This window comes from Budorcas taxicolor, chromosome 5 (genome assembly GCF_023091745.1).
Source record: "Budorcas taxicolor isolate Tak-1 chromosome 5, Takin1.1, whole genome shotgun sequence".
NCBI lineage: Eukaryota > Metazoa > Chordata > Mammalia > Artiodactyla > Bovidae > Budorcas > Budorcas taxicolor.
Window position 1 is genome coordinate 129,821,849 of NC_068914.1, and position 17,662 is coordinate 129,839,510.

At 35.4% G+C, this 17,662-nt stretch overlaps 1 protein-coding gene across 1 annotated transcript in view; it reads left to right on the forward strand.

Moving 5' to 3' along the window:
- Positions 1 to 17,662, forward strand: part of SOX5 (SRY-box transcription factor 5) — a 749,035-nt gene that overhangs the window by 342,951 nt on the left and 388,422 nt on the right. The window contains exon 3 of the mRNA XM_052640182.1: positions 5,502 to 5,733. Coding sequence (XP_052496142.1) covers positions 5,503 to 5,733 — 231 coding nt within the window. The 5' untranslated portion in view covers position 5,502. The remainder of the gene's footprint in view (positions 1 to 5,501; positions 5,734 to 17,662) is intronic.

Consider the following 17,662-nt stretch of genomic DNA (forward strand, 5'->3'; position numbering starts at 1 on the left):
TAGAGGTCAGAAGTCTTACAGTCAAGGTGATGGCAAAGCCCATTCTTTCTAGAGGTTTTAGGGGAAAATCTGTTTCATGGCCTTTTATAGCTTTTTAGAATATGTTCTCCGGCTTGTCATTGCATAGTCCGTTTTCAAAGTCCTGCATAGTATCTTCCTATCACTCTCTCTGGCTCTGATACTCCTGCCTCCCTCCCTTATAAGGACCTTTATGATTACTTTGGTTACACTCACAATATCCAGAATAATCTCCTTATCCCAAGTCCTTAATTATATCTACAAAGTCCCTTTTGCCTTGTAAGGTAACATATTCCCTGGTTTCAGAGATGAGAGTTTGGGCATCTTGGGTGGGAGGTATTTTTCTGACTTGCACAAATAACAAATACCACCTGTTAACTGCACATTAGAATCACCTGAAAGTCTTAGAAATTTCTGATAAGCTATGTGCATTCCAAAAACAATAACATCAGAATATCTGGCAGTGAGACTCAGGCAGCAGTAGTTTTTAAACCTCTCCATGTAAATCATTGCAGACGGTGATTACAGCCATGAAATTAAAAGACACTTACTCCTTGGAAGGAAAGTTATGACCAACCTAGATAGCATACTAAAAAGCAGAGACATTACTTTGTCAACAAAGGTCCTTCTAGTCAAGGCTATGGTTTTTCCCGTGGTCATGTATGGATGTGAGAGTTGGACTATAAAGAAAGCTGAGTGCCAAAGAATTGATGCTTTTGAACTGTGATGTTGGAGAAGACTCTTGAGAGTCCTATGGATTGCAAAGAGATCTAACCAGTCCATCCTAAAGGAAATCAGTCTTGAATCTTCATTGGAAGGACTGATGTTGAAGCTGAAACTCCAGTACTTTGGCCACCTCATGCAAAGAACTGACCCATTGGAAAAGACTCTGATGCTGGGAGGGATTGAGGGCAGGAGGAGAAGGGGACGACAAAGGATGAGATGGTTGGATGGCATCACCGACTCAATGGACATGGGTTTGGGTAAACTTGAGGATTTGGTGATGGACAGGGAGGCCTAGCATGCTGCGGTTCATGGGGTCACAAATAGTCGGACATGACTGAGCAACTGAACTGAACTGATGTAATTCCAATGTGTATTCAAAATTGAGAATGTGAGTTTGAGCAAACTCTGGAAGATAGTGAAGGAGAGGGAAGCCTGGCATGCCTCAGTCCATGGGGTCACAAAGAAATGGACACAATTTGGCAACTGAACAACAAACAGTTCATAAATTTTTTAAAGCAGAAACCCTGAATTGCATTTTTTAATTCTCATTAGATAAGAGTCTTATGCATAATAAGCAGTGATTAAAGGGTTGTTGATGATATAAAGATTCCTTTTTGTCCTGGAATTAGACATCACTTCTTTGAAGAAGATTTTCTTATCCATGCACAAAGTGAATTAAAGACTACTTCATAAGCTACAATAGTCATTGTTATAGTTATAAATGAACTGTATAGTTATAAACTAACTCCAGAAGTTAATATCACACTAGATTGTAATTGTTAGTCTCATGTCACTTTCTTTGAAGTCTGAGTTTTGTTCCTTGTCCATCTCACACCACAGGAATGACAAAAAGCATCTCTGAATGGATATAGTACAGCATGCCCCAGCTTAGATCCTCAAGCTGTTCTAAGGTGTTCTTGCTCTGGAACATAGACGTGTAGTGTGAGCTGCAGGAATTGGAACCCTGCATTTCCCAGATAGACAATACATGGAAATTTTCAATGCCTCCTTAATGCTTTTTTTCAAAATTGAGACTTTCATCTATCCAAAATAAAACCTTTGGTAGATGAAAAAAAATTCAAGAATTTGATGGTATTGGCTATTTTGTTATCAATAGTTTTAGAAGTAGAAAAGTCAACACAGATAATGCAACCAACAGATTATTAACTCTTAACATAATTTATGTATTTTGTTTTGCTTCTCATTTTCTAGCCTATTACTCAACTATAACCATAGTCATTATTATTCTAGTAATTTAAAACATCTTGAAGAAATCTTTTACCTGAGCTACATAACAGTACTCTTATAAGTCCAACACATTTAAGAACATTCTATAAGTCTCTAAGAATGGAATTGAAATAAACCTGAAATATATAATATTTTAGAATCAGTTGATTTTTAGCACCATGACTCTTTGGTATTTTAGACCTTATAGTTTTTTCTCCGTAACATGATATGTGTATGGAGAGACTCTTTATCCAATTAGGTGTAAAAATAGTTTAGATATTGAAAGAACTGGAAGTTTTGCAAATAGCAGTAACTAACTATCTACCTTATATACCTTTTATCTACTTTAAGACTTTTAATTTTCAGTCATTATTAATAATGATATTAATAAAGTAGAAGTCGGCAGAAAAGTAATGCCTTCTGAAAGTCATAGAATTGTATTAACTAGCCAGCTGGCTATTAAATAAACCATCTGATATGGTTTTCTTTTTGATAACCCAGAAACTGACTCTTACTAATAGCCTGAAATTTTCAGACAGCTAAGAGACTGACTGTATTTAAGACTGAGGTAGGCACCAAAATACCAGTTTGTTAATTCCAGCAAGAATAGTAATCCTACACAGACCATAAATAATATGGTTTATGTAATAAGTGAATAAAATTGTAGTCAAGTTTCATGTAAAACCAAGAAATAATTAAACATCTCTTTATTGATTTAATGTGATAAATCACTTCTCAAAGACTTTGTGTATTTAAGTATGTTCTGTCATCTCATTCTCTTTATGAGAATCATTTGCTTGGACACAGGGAGCTCAAATTCCATGCTTTGTGACAGCCTAGAGGGGTGGGATGAGGTGTGAGGTGGGAGGGAGTTTCGAGAGGGAAGGAGCTACATATCCCTATGACTGATTCATGTTGATGTATGGCAGAAACCAATATAATATCATAAAGCAATTATCTTTCAATTAAAAAAATGAATTTTTTTAAAAAAGCAGTTTACTAGGAGAGCATGGAAACAAAACAGTGGGAGTTAAATATCTCTAGTGTTGAGTTATCATATAAAGTTTAATCTGTCAATTTGGGGATAAAGTGTTGCCAATGAGACTAAGAGCTTCCCTGATAGCTCAGTTGGTAAAGAATCCACCTCCAATGCAGGAAAAACGGGTTTGATTCCTAGATGAGAAGGGATAGATTACCCACTCTGGTATTCTTGTGCTCCCCTTGTGGCTTAGCTGGTAAAGAATCTGCCTGCAATGTGGGAGACCTGGGTTTGATCCCTGGGTTGGGAAGATCCTTGGAGAAGGGAAAGGCTACCCCACTCCAGTATTCTGGCCTGGAGAATTCCATGGATTGTATAATCCATGGGGTCACAGAGTCAGACACGACCGAATGACTTTCACTTCACCACTTCTTTTTTTTTTTTATTTTAATTTTAATTTTTACTTTATTTTACTTTACAATACTGTATTGGTTTTGCCATACATTGACATGAATCCACCACGGGTGTACATTCGATCCCAAACATGAACCCCCCTCCCACCTCCCTCCCCACAACATCCCTCTGGGTCATGAGACTCAGTCTTTTCTGTTAATCCCAGGCCCTTGCTCTTTCTCCATACTTAGAGTATACTTGGGGTAAACCTTAGTAATGAGATCAGAAATGGTTAAAGATCCCTGAAATGCACTGGCCCAGTCTGTTTCTGTTTTTAAACAGTGCTTGGTAACCACTACTATTTCCTTTCTTTTCTGTGTTCTTCTGCTGATCAAGACTTCTGCTAATAACATTTTTTCTTTAACACTTGATAACTCATTTGATCAATTTATTGTCAAGTATGACTAACCAGGGAACATTTCTCTATTGGAGACTGTGTATCCAATGTTGATTTTACAGTTTAACTCTTAGAATGCAATCTGCATTGTCATTTTTGAGTTGTTGTTGCTGCTGCTGTTGTTTTTGTGTTTTTAACGGTGGTGGGTCACACTGTAGTTTTAAAGGTAGTGAAATAAACAGCAGTATTTTTTACTGAGTGTCTACTCTGAGCAAAATGCTCTGTAAGTCATTTTTCATGTGGAACATAGTTCATTCTCAAAGTATTACAGGTAGATATTACATCTCACTTTAAAGATGAGTAAACTGAAATAGAGATTAAAGTAAGTCTCACAGCTAGTAAGTAGCAGAATCAGTGTTTTATTTTGTGTTTGTCTGATTCCACAGCCTTTATTTTTTTCTACTCTGCTATTTTATCTTCACAGAATATATCCAGCATTTAAATACATTTGTCTTTCAAAACTTCTAACACTAAGAATAGCATCACTCAACAGAGATTAGAGCCCTCTCATTTGGTAGTACGTTTTAAATTTAAAAATCAGTGATATATATGAGTGAAGTGATGTGGTAGTTAGTTCACACTTTCTTGTCTCCTGTATCAGTGGTATAGAATAAGAATGGATGATTTTGTAAACACTCTTTGTTGAACAAAAATTAGAGTGTTTTTCAAGGTCAAATCAAGTTGTAAATACCAGACATTTTTTTAATTAAAAAATTTAACTCTATTCTGCTTCCATGAAAAATTTAATGAAAAGAAAATATGTCTTATGTTTCACTAAACATATTTGCCATTTATTTTTAACCTCTGATAACATTCTCAATCAGACTCAAGTACAAAAAAAAATCTAAGTGTATTGTCATATAGACATTAGCTTGTCAAAACAAAACATGCTTATTTAATTTATTTTTTCTTTACTTAGGTATTCTAAGGAAGAAATAAGTCTGAGAATCTACAGCTAAATATTTCATGAAACTGTGGAAATAAAATTGAAAGATTTTTTCTATTCTTATCATTTTTTTTAACTACCTACAAATTTTATATTAGAACTAAAAGCCAAAATTGGGTGATTTGGGGATATAAGAGAGAAAAGTCCTTAAATATTTGAGGATTAACAGTGATTGTAGAATTTCTTCAATTCTTAATAAGCTTTAAACAAATATCAAACTTTTTGTTCTGTGACCTGAGGTTTGCCAATAACCAATATTCCTACATTTTACAATAATCTTACTTTTAATGCAGTTTTTTTAATGACAGTCATTCATTTACTTTGTTTATTTTTTGGTGAAAAAATTTTTAGTTATTTCCCTTCCTTTAACTGCCAACAGGATTTGCTATTCATGGATGTTCTGTCTTCAATAAGGTCTATCAACGTGTAAAATGAGATGGGTATTTTTCTTTCCTTTAAAATGGAATGGTCTTTCATTATGCAGTGTTCTTAGGTGAATTCTCTTGTTTAAGAAGCCAGAATACAAGAGAGTGCTATATTAGTGTATTATTCTCACAACAAACAAGCACTGTTCTGTTGCTACCTGCTTGGCCATTGTTTCTGATTGTGTGTGCTTTGCAGTGGTATTTGGATGGTTTCCTGCTCTCTGCCAGCACAAAAAGGCATTTCTGTTACAATGGCCCCTAACCACACAATGACGGCATTAAGGATTTATGTGGAGGTTTCATTATTTTCTCCTCTTTTGTTCCTTCCAGGATGTCTTCCAAGCGACCAGCCTCTCCGTATGGGGAAGCAGATGGAGAGGTAGCCATGGTGACAAGCAGACAGAAAGTGGAAGAAGAGGAGAGTGACGGGCTCCCAGCCTTTCACCTTCCCTTGCATGTGAGTTTTCCCAACAAGCCTCACTCTGAGGAATTTCAGCCAGTTTCTCTGCTGACGCAAGAGACTTGTGGCCATAGGACTCCCACTTCTCAGCACAACACAATGGTAGGTTTCTCGTGGTCTATTGTGCCTGCACTCACTTTGTGACCAATCTGCTCCTCTAGTAGTCTGGCTTCAGTCCTATGCTTCGTAATTATCATCTACTTAATAGTCACACACAAGATTCACTCCTAACATCTTAGAATTCTTTATAAGTACATTGATTCCAGCAGGAAGTATACTTAGACTGTTTTTGTTTTGTTTTGTTTTTGTTTTTCAAGAATTCTGCTTTTGAGACACTCCCAACTTAATTAGTGGAAAAACATAATCTAAGGATAATATTAACACATTTAAAGTTAGTCCTCAAGAAAGTTAGATATCTTTATATTTCTAATAAAGAGATATATTTCTAATAAAGAGTAATAAAACTCTAATAATTTTTCCAGAAAGAGCTATAGCATTGTTTGAGCATTTCCACCATGATAAATCAGGGTTTGTTTGTTTTTTTTCTTTTTCAACTTTTGCTTCCCTCAGATTGGGTTCCAATATTTCTTACAGTATTGGGAATATTACAGAAGTGCATGTTTCATAGAGACAACACATTTCTGATGTAACTGCACTAATTCCTAACTCAGTTCCATTCACTCTGTTGCTTTGATAATTCAGTAATTCCCTTGTACATCCTATTCTAGAATTTGAAGCTCTGGATAATTTATCTGGCCCCTGCTCCTGGGGGCTGGATCACCACAGAAGATTAGGAAGCCATGATTTCACAGATGAGAGGGAGAAGACAGCATAGTATCTTTGGCTGAAGCTTAAACAGAAGACCCACACACAAATAAATAAGGCCTTTAGGTTCTTCTTAGGAACTTAAATGCACAGAAACAGCATGCTGGCAAGGTAGCCTGGCACTTAGCTGCCAGTCAAGCCACCCTTGCCTTTTTAACATGACTTCTTGGGTGGGTGTCACATTTTTTGTGGCCCCTATTCTTCTCCTTCAAGGATGCCAGTGCTGTTAGTTTGAACCAGGTCACACCAACAAAAATATTTCTTCATACATTCTCATATCTTTAAAAAAAAGGCTCCGATTCTGTTAAATATTTATTTATTTATTTATTGCAGGATGGTGGGACTTCTCTAGGAAATGATTACACATCATAAATGTGTTTGGTACCAAAATACACCTACTTGTTTATGTCATTGAATTACTGGAAATAGAATTAAACCAACAAGAAGAATCAGATTATCTTCTAATATCTGTGAAATAAACACTGTCCTTTGATAATTCCCATTAGATTTAAATACTTCCATTCAAATTTTAAGCCTCAAAGGCAGAATTTTTGTGAGCATTTTTGACTGTGTGCCAAAATTTTCTTACCAAGAAGAAGGTTTTAGCTAACCCTTATATAGTACTCTTACAGGTGTGTTGTTTCAAGCGCATGATATATATTAACTCATTTAGCCATCACAATAATTCAATGAGGTGTTATCATTAATCCCATTTTACAGGTGAGGGGGAAACTGAGGCACAGTGAGTCTAAATAGTTTGCTCCAGATCACAGCTAGTAAGTTGGAGAACCAGAGTTTACCCAGATGGTCTGGCTTTGGATTTCATGCTTTTAAATTTTACAAGCTCTTCACAATAATGCACACACATTTAATATTCTGATTATCTCTTATTTGTCAAGTTAAATCATACTATCCAGAAGTCCTCCTTCTTTCCCCTCTACTATGAGGTCATGTTAGTAATGTGCAATGATATAACTTCTTGGCCTCCTTCACAAAGGTTAAAACTAGAGAAAGAAAGGGGGAAAATGACAGCAAGCAGCTCAACAGGGTAGAGAGATCAGACTCCCCGTTTGACATTGCATCAGTGCTCATGCTTTTCTCCCTCAATATGTTGACCATTGCCTTCTTTCAGGGAATTTCATGTGGGCAGTGCTTCTTGGTTTGGTTTTCCTGTAATACTTCTGTAAACATAAACACACAAATTTAAAGGAGGGACTATAAATAATTATTGCTAGAAGAAAGGGGAAACTGTCTTAAGTACACTCAAGGATGGATACGAGAAAAGTATGTTAAATTGTTAACACATACTGTCGTTGGCGCAAGTGGATGCTACAGTGCAGGATGTTAATGAAAATGGAATCCAGTTTGTAATGGAGAATACAGTCTAACTAAGTAAAACCTATGAACTACCTTCTTTGTACCAAGTTTTTGTTGTGCACTATGGAAATAATTTTCATAAGGCATGGCTCCTTTCCTCAAGCAACTTTACCCAGGAGAGAAATTCTTAACTAGGGTCTGTGGCTCTCCTGAAGATAAATGGAGAATTCTCTGTGTGCACACATGTGAGTAGGGTTATGGTTTTAATCAGATTCTCGAGTAGATCTGAAGCCCCCAAAGTTTAAGATCTGCTGTACTTGATGTTAATACAGTGTGCATTCAAATGATTTAACTTAATTTTAGTAACATCAACACTGATATTTTCTTTTACTGTATATGTCTACTTGGTTTCTAAATTTGTTCCTGCCTCAAAAATTTCTTGATTTCTTTTATATGATCTCAAATTTCCAGCCTCTCCTTTTTCCCATCTTCCTTTCAACTTCCACTAGACTTGATTGCCTGAGAAAAGAGTTGGATTATTTATCCCACTTTGGAAACTAATGTATGTCCTTGTTGCCTATGAGATTTAGTCTACAACTCTCTTCGCATAAAGGCTCTATATAGACTGGCACCAAAATATGCCTTTTGTCTCCTCTTTGGCCACATCCTGCCAAAGACCCAGTGCTTCAGTCTTGTGAAGGTTTTCATGAATGTTCGTAAACGTACCAGGTGACCTCTAATGATACAAACTTATTCTTTCTACCTGGAAAATTCTTATTTTACTTTCCTGGTAAATTGTGTTTCTCCCACAAGACTGAATTAAAAATTGCTTCTTTTTAGATGCTTTCCCTGACTTCCCAAGGCAGAATGGTTGCTGTTCTTTATCCATGGTACATGCTTATATCTTTTCTCATGGTCTGTGTTATAAATTATGTATCTACATGTCTGCCTTTCTATGCACTGTACTTCTCCTTGAAGGCACTGCTGCTGCTGCTAAGTCACTTCAGTCGTGTCCAACTCTGTGCGACCCCATAGATGGCAGCCCGCCAGGCTCCCCTGTCCCTGGGATTCTCCAGGCAAGAACACTGGAGTAGGTTGCCATTTCCTTCTCCAATGCACGAAAGTGAAAAGGGAAAGTGAAGTCGCTCAGTCATGTCCGACTCTTAGCAACCCCATGGACTGCAGCCCACCAGGCTACTCTGCCCATGGGATTTCCCAAGCAAGAGTACTGGAGTGGGTTGCCATTGCCTTCTCCCCCTTGAAGGCACAGTTATATATATATACACACATGTTATATATAGTTGTATTTCTGATACCCAGCATATAATAGATACTCAATTTATGAGTACTGATTAAACAGCAAATTTTATATGGATGATTAAATAGGAAATATGTTTTGAGCAAAGATGTTAAGCCATTATTCATGGTGAATATGCTGATTTTCTAAAAATTTTAGAGCTAAAGTAGAATATACTAATGTAGTACAGAAAGTATGCTATAATAGCCATGATATATTTAGCTGTTAAGCTGATTAAGATATAATTTTACTTAGTTATCAAAATGATTAAATACATTCATAGAATTGTTATTCAATACAAAATTCTTCATTTTTTTCTGAATACTAGGCCACTGTCATATTCATGTAAGTCCTTTTATTTCAATAGTAACATACATTATTTTTTTCCTATTCAGTATCTTTGAAAACAGAGGGAATGTTTCATTATCTTTGTATCATAGAGTTGAATTTAAGGAAACCAAAAAACAGGTTACCAGATTTCATTGCTGGTTTATATGTGACATTTATACTCCATTCTTTAATAAAAAAGAGAGATGTTGAGAGGTCTACATTTTGTTTTGCCTACATAGTTTAGAGACAAAGTAAAACTTCTGAGTAATCCCTTTAATGCCACTTTGAGGTTATAGAGAAATGCTTTCAGTATAAAATGTAGGTTGGAAAATATTTCCTGAGATAGAAGTTCTGTACACCTCATGACTGCTGCCATATATTGAATTTGGGGAATTAGGGTCCTGTGTTCATATTCCAGGTATGCAAGTGTTAAGGTTTGAAATGGGTCAGATAAAGATGGAATTCTTCCTTTCTGAAGTTGTGGTTTTTTGCCTTGATATTTTGAAGAAATCAGCTAAATGGCTAATTAAGACTAACTCCCCAAACATTTATAACTGTTATAAATACTACAAGTCCTGTTCTTGGAGAGTTTTACTTACTGTTCAGAATAATATTATACTATAATAATATTATAATAATATCACATAGGTATAAAATACTGTCAGATTTCTAGTCAATATAAGATTGAGATACAGAATTATAAATATAAAAAAGACTGATTCTGTTGGTCCTTCTCTGAAGCTCTCATAATCTTGTCAGGAACCCCCATATAATCTTCAAAAAGGTAAAAGACAAGGTTGGCAAGTCTGTTTATGACATGAGTGGAAAGGCAGTTCTGGGCTTTATGTTTATGAAGGACGAACTTTCTTGTCGCCTCTGCCTGGTTTTTTTTTTTTTTTGACATGAGTTTGGAGGCTGTGACTTCAGATTTTCAGAGACAAGCAAGAGACACTATCATTTCTGGCTCATTTTTAATGATAGTTCTGACATAGGTAGACTTATTTCATAATGCAAAGGACTATCCAGAACATGTCCTTATGTCAGTCAACATGATTATTTATGAGCACAAGAGGGAAACAGAGTAAGTCTGGAGGGAAACAGAGTAAGTCTGAAGGGAAATCAAGTAGCAGTGTGAGAGGCAGCCAGGGTACTCGGTGGTGGCCATGTTGGTATTCATTTTATCTGGTTTCATGCTACTTCTGCTGCTTAGATGATTGTTATGGTGTCAAAAGGGATGTGAAATGGAAAGCTTGACCACCTGTGCTTACTGAATAACCAACTGTCTTTTTTTCCCCTATAAAATGTTTTCTCTTACCTCAGACAAACTCTCTTTTGACTTAAGTTCCTCTTGAGTTGAGTGAACAGTTTTGTATGACTGCAGAGTGGGGATACACTGCTGCTTCCTTCCCAAGATTGATTTTTAAAGTATACAGTTACTTAAGAATACAGTTTTTAGAAAACTAATTTGAATGGTTCTCTCAATAAATAACTGAATTTTATATGAAGTATATACTATATTTGCATATAATTGTTTGAACATATAAAGACCCAGTGGATTTGTAAGCATGATGCTATAATATACTCTCTTATCTCATGAATTGCTTATATTAATAAGATTTTTCTGGAATTGTTGAAGAACTTTGAGTATATGATGTGCTGATTAGGTTTAGTAATTGGATGTATCTTCATGTATTTAAGCATGCAGAGACACTAGTTATCATAAAGTAACATTCAGTGTGCATTGGTTTCTTCCTGAAGTCCAGCAGCAGAATAAAAAGGTGTTTTTTTTAAGCTGATCTTCTATAGCAGTAGAACATATAACTGAGAACCAAGCATGAAATTATAGCAAAGCTCCAGTGTATGAAATGCAACCTTTAACACTTATACACTGAAAGGATTCATTCAGTGCCCATGACAGAGAGAGACTTTTACTTGCTCAGGCTCACTGTCAACTCTTGGGATCTTTTATTTACCCAATATAATTTTAATTGCTATATGATAGCTGTGTCTTGAAATACCATTTGTATAAATTTTGCTTACAATCTGACAGTTGTTAGTAATGCATTTTCGATGTTTGACTAGGATAATTTTATGTGTGAAGTACTGTTCAGAAAACTTGAGAAGGAAAAGAGAAAACTACATGTGTTATTTAAAAATAAGTCACAGAATAGGACCTTAATTATGGTATGGTAAAGATTCCTATTTTTATATGGTGGTTTTTATAAGCTTTTAAATTTCTGGTTACCTTTGTGCATCAAACTAGCATAAGTTATTGTGATGGTATAATGCATACTGTTGTTAACACTAGTACAATTATTTTGCCAGTTCTAATAATGACAATTTCATTGTTTAGAAAGAGCATTCTCCTACATTCTAAACAAAAGTGTAATTACTTTTGAATGATGTGGAATGTGCTTAGTTTAATACCATGGAGAATAGATTCAGAAAGATTCAGATAAAGTAAGCTTGGAAGCCATATGTGCAGTGTAGCAGTAAAAAATTATGAGAGTAGGCAGTATAAATCTACACACACACACACCCGATTTCACACACTTTTATCTATAACTGTTGCTTCTGTAAGAGATAGGCTTGCTTATCTAAACAAGGCCAATTCATTTGAAACAAGGTGAAAATGATGACAAGTTTGTATTTGTTTTTTATGCTAAATTGATGTTTATCGTACAATGAAATTACATTGTTTTGAACATTATTCTGTAAATGTTGTCAGAAAATACCACACAAAGGAATTTATTTAGATAAAATGCTAGGCTTGTATTTGAATGTAAGTGATTCAATCTTTATATTTCCATTGTTTCTGAAAATTACCCTCAGGCTAGAAGGAGTGTGTGTGTGTGTGTGTGTGTGTGTGTGTGTGTGTGTGTGTGCATGTGTGTGTGTGCGCGCGCATGCACTCAGTTGTGTCTGACTCCGCAATCCCATGGACTTAGCCTGCAAGGCTCCACTGTCCATGGGATTTTCCAAGCAAGAATACTGGAGTGGGTTGCCATTTCCATCACCAGAGGATCTTTCCAACACAGGGATCAATCCTGTGTCTCTTGCATCTCCTGTGTTGGGAGGTGATTTTTTTTTTTTTTTTTTTTACCAGTAGTGCCACCTGAGAAGCCCTTTCCTAGAAGGAATGAGGACATATGGAAACCAATTAGTTGGGATCTGTCAAACTCATCTATTAAGTTGGTCAATAGATCTGGTTGTGTCCTATTACCACACAACTCCTTTCCATCCAGGTGTGAGAGCATCTAATATGAGATGGAGAAAACCTTGATTCATGTGATGTCCACAGTATTTGAAGTACTACTGTTGAGTTTAAAGTTAACCAGGCTTTGAGAAATGGATGTATTCTTACATACCAAAAAGTACTATGTGTATTGCCAGATAGTTCAGGACTCTTTTTTAAAAATTAATTAATTTATTTTAATTGGAGGCTTATTACTTTACAATATTGTAGTGTTTTTTGCCATACATCAACATGAATCAGCCACAGGAGTTCAGGACTCTTAATGAGGATCCACCGTGACCTTCTTCACAGAGTGCTATGCAGTGACAGGGGAATAAGTAAGAACTTCTCATGCTGTGGTAATGGGGCAAAATGTGTTTGCTTAAGAAGATCTGGTCTAATGGAATTTAATTGCTCTCATTTAATAGGGGTGTTGTGAAAAGATTCAACTCAGATATATACAATGGATACCTATCAGCAGAGATGCAGAAATGAATAAGAATTAGTCTTTTTCCTCATGTGGCTTTTTGTTTAGTATGGGGGTAAGATGAGCACAAAAGTCACCAGATTGTAATATAAAATATTAGAACCCTGATACAGGCTAAAAGGTGCTAAGCAGATTCACAGTTGAAGTATAACTCATCTATGGGGATCAGAAACATATTAATATGAAACTGTCCCATGAGAAAATTACTAGATGCCAGGATATTAAAAATATATGCACATTGGATCATTACTATTAATGCAAAGTCTTTATTTTATAATTTTGCATTGTTTTGTTTTTGCTTAAATATCTTATTCCCAGAAGAGATAACTAAGTAAGAAAAAAAGAGGAAATATATACGAAAGACAAAGTGCCTGGTAAAAGGTCTTATATAAAATATAACGTCAGTAAAATATATGCCTCATTTTAATAGGAATAAAAACAACTACTTTAGTTATTAGTGTTCTGAATATTTCCTTTCTTTAATCTGGATAACCACTTTGAATGAAAATGGGAAGGAAGTGGAAAGAATGGTGGAATATTTGACTAGGATGCTAGAAACAGCATGGATACTAGGAAGCAGTGCTGGAGACAAACTTGAATGGTGCTCCTGATTTTTGTGGACGGGATAGGTGTTCATCTTTATCCCATTCATTATTCTTGTCTATTTGAAAAAATAGTCACTATCTAAACATTGAGAGTTATTTGGTAGAAATTTTTAGGACTTCAAACCTGAGAGACAGCATCTCAAGTAACCCTGGGAGAAGTGCTCCAATGAGACACAGGGGGAAGAGTCAGACTTACAGAAGTTTTGCATCAAGGGGAAAGGTAGTCTGAATGTCAGAAGATTACTGTTAATTAAAGAAGAGCCGATATCTCCAGTTAAGGAATTTAGCGCTTTTCTTGGTATGGGAAGATGTTAAGAGTCTGCGCCCACTGAAATCATTCCTTTCATATACATCTCGGCTCTCTGGGGCCGATGTCCTGTATTTTTAACCCCCACCCCACCCCTGCTCTTAAGTGTTCATCATAGGGAGCGGCTGCAGCTTAATGGCTGCCAGATTGCAGGTATTGTTCTCCTTCCTGGGTGCCCTCTAGGCTCAGAAATTTATGTTCGGAAGGCAAGAATCACTAGTGGCTGTGGCATCCTTGTTTATTCATATGGCAGGAAATACTCCATTTCTCATCTTCATACCTGCATGATGGGATGATTTGTATTTGGAAGTTAAAAATAAAAGTTTAGGAACCAACCTTTATTCTTTTTCTCAGATGTTTCTTATAAATTTTATCTCATTTTTCTTCCTTTAATCCTTTTTATTTGCTCCTCTTCTTCCTCTCTCTTTCAATTTACTTCTGTCAGAAAACATTCTTAATGGATCTACTCGTGGATCTCAAAGGAGCCATTATCAAGAACGGAGAATCAGCACCATTGTGCTCTGATACGGACTTCCTTCTTAGTTACATATACTGCCTCTTGGGGGATTGCCAAACCTTCCCGCAGTTAGGCTAGTCACTGTATAGAGATCAGCTGGTTCTATGATAAAGTTTTCACTGATTTTTTTTTTTTTTTAACAAAGACTGTGTAGTTAGATTTTAACAAAACTATATATTTCTTCAGTTTATTCAGGGATTATGTTCTTCTAACTTTTCATGATGCACTGTTGATAGTAGTGATCATTTCATTTTTAATATCCTAACATGGCAAACAAAAAAGCCTTATATTGATTTGCAAATTAGTTTTTGAAATTGTACTTATCAGTGAATCCAAGTGTCTGGGACATAGTGCTTTAGTGGATGTCCAAGCGCTTTGTGTGCCTATGACAAAGTTTCATTTTAAACTATTTGACAACTTCTGTTACTATTTTCATTCAGTTCTTTACTATTGCTCTAACTCGATTAATTGTTTTTGTCTTCATATTTATTTCCAAAATTTGATATTTTTATAGAGGCTGCTAAAAATGAGAAATAGAAACAGAGACCATTTTACATAATTAGAAAGCAATTTTGATGTTTGTATCACTATATTAACTTAATGTAAGTCATAATAGTGATGAGTTTGTCATTATTTCTTATTTTATATTAATACTTGCAAAGGACAGTTATTTAAGATAATCCAAAATAAATTAGAATTCTGCAGTGCTGGTGCCTGAATTTTTAAGAATTAGAATGAAATCTACAAGACTCAATAACTAACTTGCTAATGAGACCTCAAAATATTTCAGATAATACTTAAACCATGCTTCCTCTTGGCTATGTTAGTTAGGTACAATGATCTATTGTACCTAAGAAGGTAAAGTAATCTTTGTATAGCAGTCTCTTTAAAAAGCACAACCATTAGCACTTAATTTGGATCTTAAGAAAGTAAAGTCATAAAAATAATATAAGGTAGTATTGAACTTTCATGGCAATTCCCTTTTCTCACATAGTTTGACAATTAGGCTCACATAGCTTCTCTTTTAAAAGTTTCAACAAATACCTTGATTTGGGGGGTGTTAACTTAAAAATACAAAGAAATCGTATAGTGTAGAAAATCTAATGAGAAGACGTGGGACAGTTACAAGAGAAATGATTCTTTGAGAAATGACAATCTGAATTCAAAATGCTTAGAACACTAATGCTGCATTAGATAAATTTAAAAGCATTAAATGTATTTAAATTCTCTATTTCTCCTGTAAATTCTGAGATGCCATAATTTATACTAGCATTAAAACTGAATTCATGGTAGCAGTTCATTTTGCTACCATTTTTGACCACTGTGTGCCATTTCCCCCCATTTCTTGTTCTAGAAAGTTAATTTTATATTTTTCTCTATTCTGCTAGATAAGGAGAGAATGTTCTTTCTTATTTGAAATGAGAAATAAATATAAAGCTAACTTAGGTTGACAATTGTAATCAGTCTCTTTGGTTATATATATTCTTTGTACAAAGGCAAAATGGTTTCAAAGTTTCTCCCCGTACACCGTTTTTAGGAATGATCCATGTGAGTAAGATGAGGTGTGTATGTAAGTAGAGCAGCCTTGGCTGGCTCTGTGACACTGACATCACATGATAAAGTAAATGAACACAGTGACTGGATTTTGTGTCTTATTTAGTCAAGGCTGAGTCTGTGGCAGCAGAGCAAACAATGTTATCATTATATAGAGAAGCAGTGTTTACTTCAGTGTCTCTTCTTAGCTCTTAAAGATCTAGCCTGACTCCAGATAAAACAGTTAATCTTTTGGTGCATGTCCCTAAGCAAGAAAATAACATTCTAAGGGCTAATAAAACTTTTTAAAATGGAGGTAAGATATGAAAAAGGAATATAATCGCAAAGCTACCATTAAGTAGCTTTGTACAAAGTATGTACAAACACAGAATATGTATTGTGTACAAATATAAAATATGTACCATGTAAAAAGACAACAGAAAACAAGTTACAATAACGGTGTTCCACTTAATAAAGTACTAAGCTCTATAACCAGCTCTCTTGCCACTTCTAGACCCTTCCCTCTATGTACGTGTACGTCTTGGAAACGAGCTAGCTGTGCTGTTACAGGGATCCATCATCAGGCTTTGTGGCGGTGACTGGCATGCTTTGCACACTTGGGAGACAGGACTCAGAGAGCACACTTCTTGTGTATCTGAGATTCTGATTTCCCTAGGGTTATCAGTGGAATATAAGAAGCAACTGTGAAAGTCTTGTGTGAATATATTTTACAGCCTATCTTTAGTCTGATCTTTGCAACCCAGATATGGAAGATTTCAAACAGTCGACACTCTTGAGAATATGGCATTCAATAATTAATAATAATAGGAATGTATAGTGTTTCACTGTTTTCTTTGTACCAACCGCCCTGTGTTTATTATCTTAGTCAATTTTGTCAAACCAGTGAGTTCAGCAACTGTGATTTTTTTTTTCCCATTGTACAGGCAGATAGCTGTCTTAGAGAAAGGGATTTGCCAAATATATATAAGGGGTATAATTTGGATTTGTGACATCAGAACTTAGTATCTGTGCTCACTGCTTTTCCATTCATACAAACATTAAAATATTTTTTTCATAGTTTATCAGAATATATAATTTTAGAAGCTTTTAGAAATACTTGTACAAAATGCAGGTGAAACAGCTGTTGCTTGATTATTATACCTTAACTCAGAGTTAACTTGATTTTTAAGTGTTTTTAAAGCTGGATTTAAATAGAGCAACAGGTTTAACTATTTCAGAATGTGAATTTGAAGTTCTACGTTGGCTATTGGGCGATATGTGAAACTTCAGATGATTATTTGCTAAACCTTTCATATAAAGATTACTATTAAGTTTTGCTCTGGCTCTAAGGCTGTTGGCGTAGCATAATTGTTTCGACGAGGCCTCTAGTGATAAAACTACCAAGGAAGTGCCAGGTTCTGCTGGTTGGCCTCTGTATGGCATTTGGCAAGTTATCAAAATTCTCTGTACCTTGTTTTATCATCTGTAAAATGGGAATGATTACAATAGCATCTTATTTTGAGGATATTGGTAATATTTAAAGAAGTCAGTTCACATAAAGCACTCTGGTACTTGGAA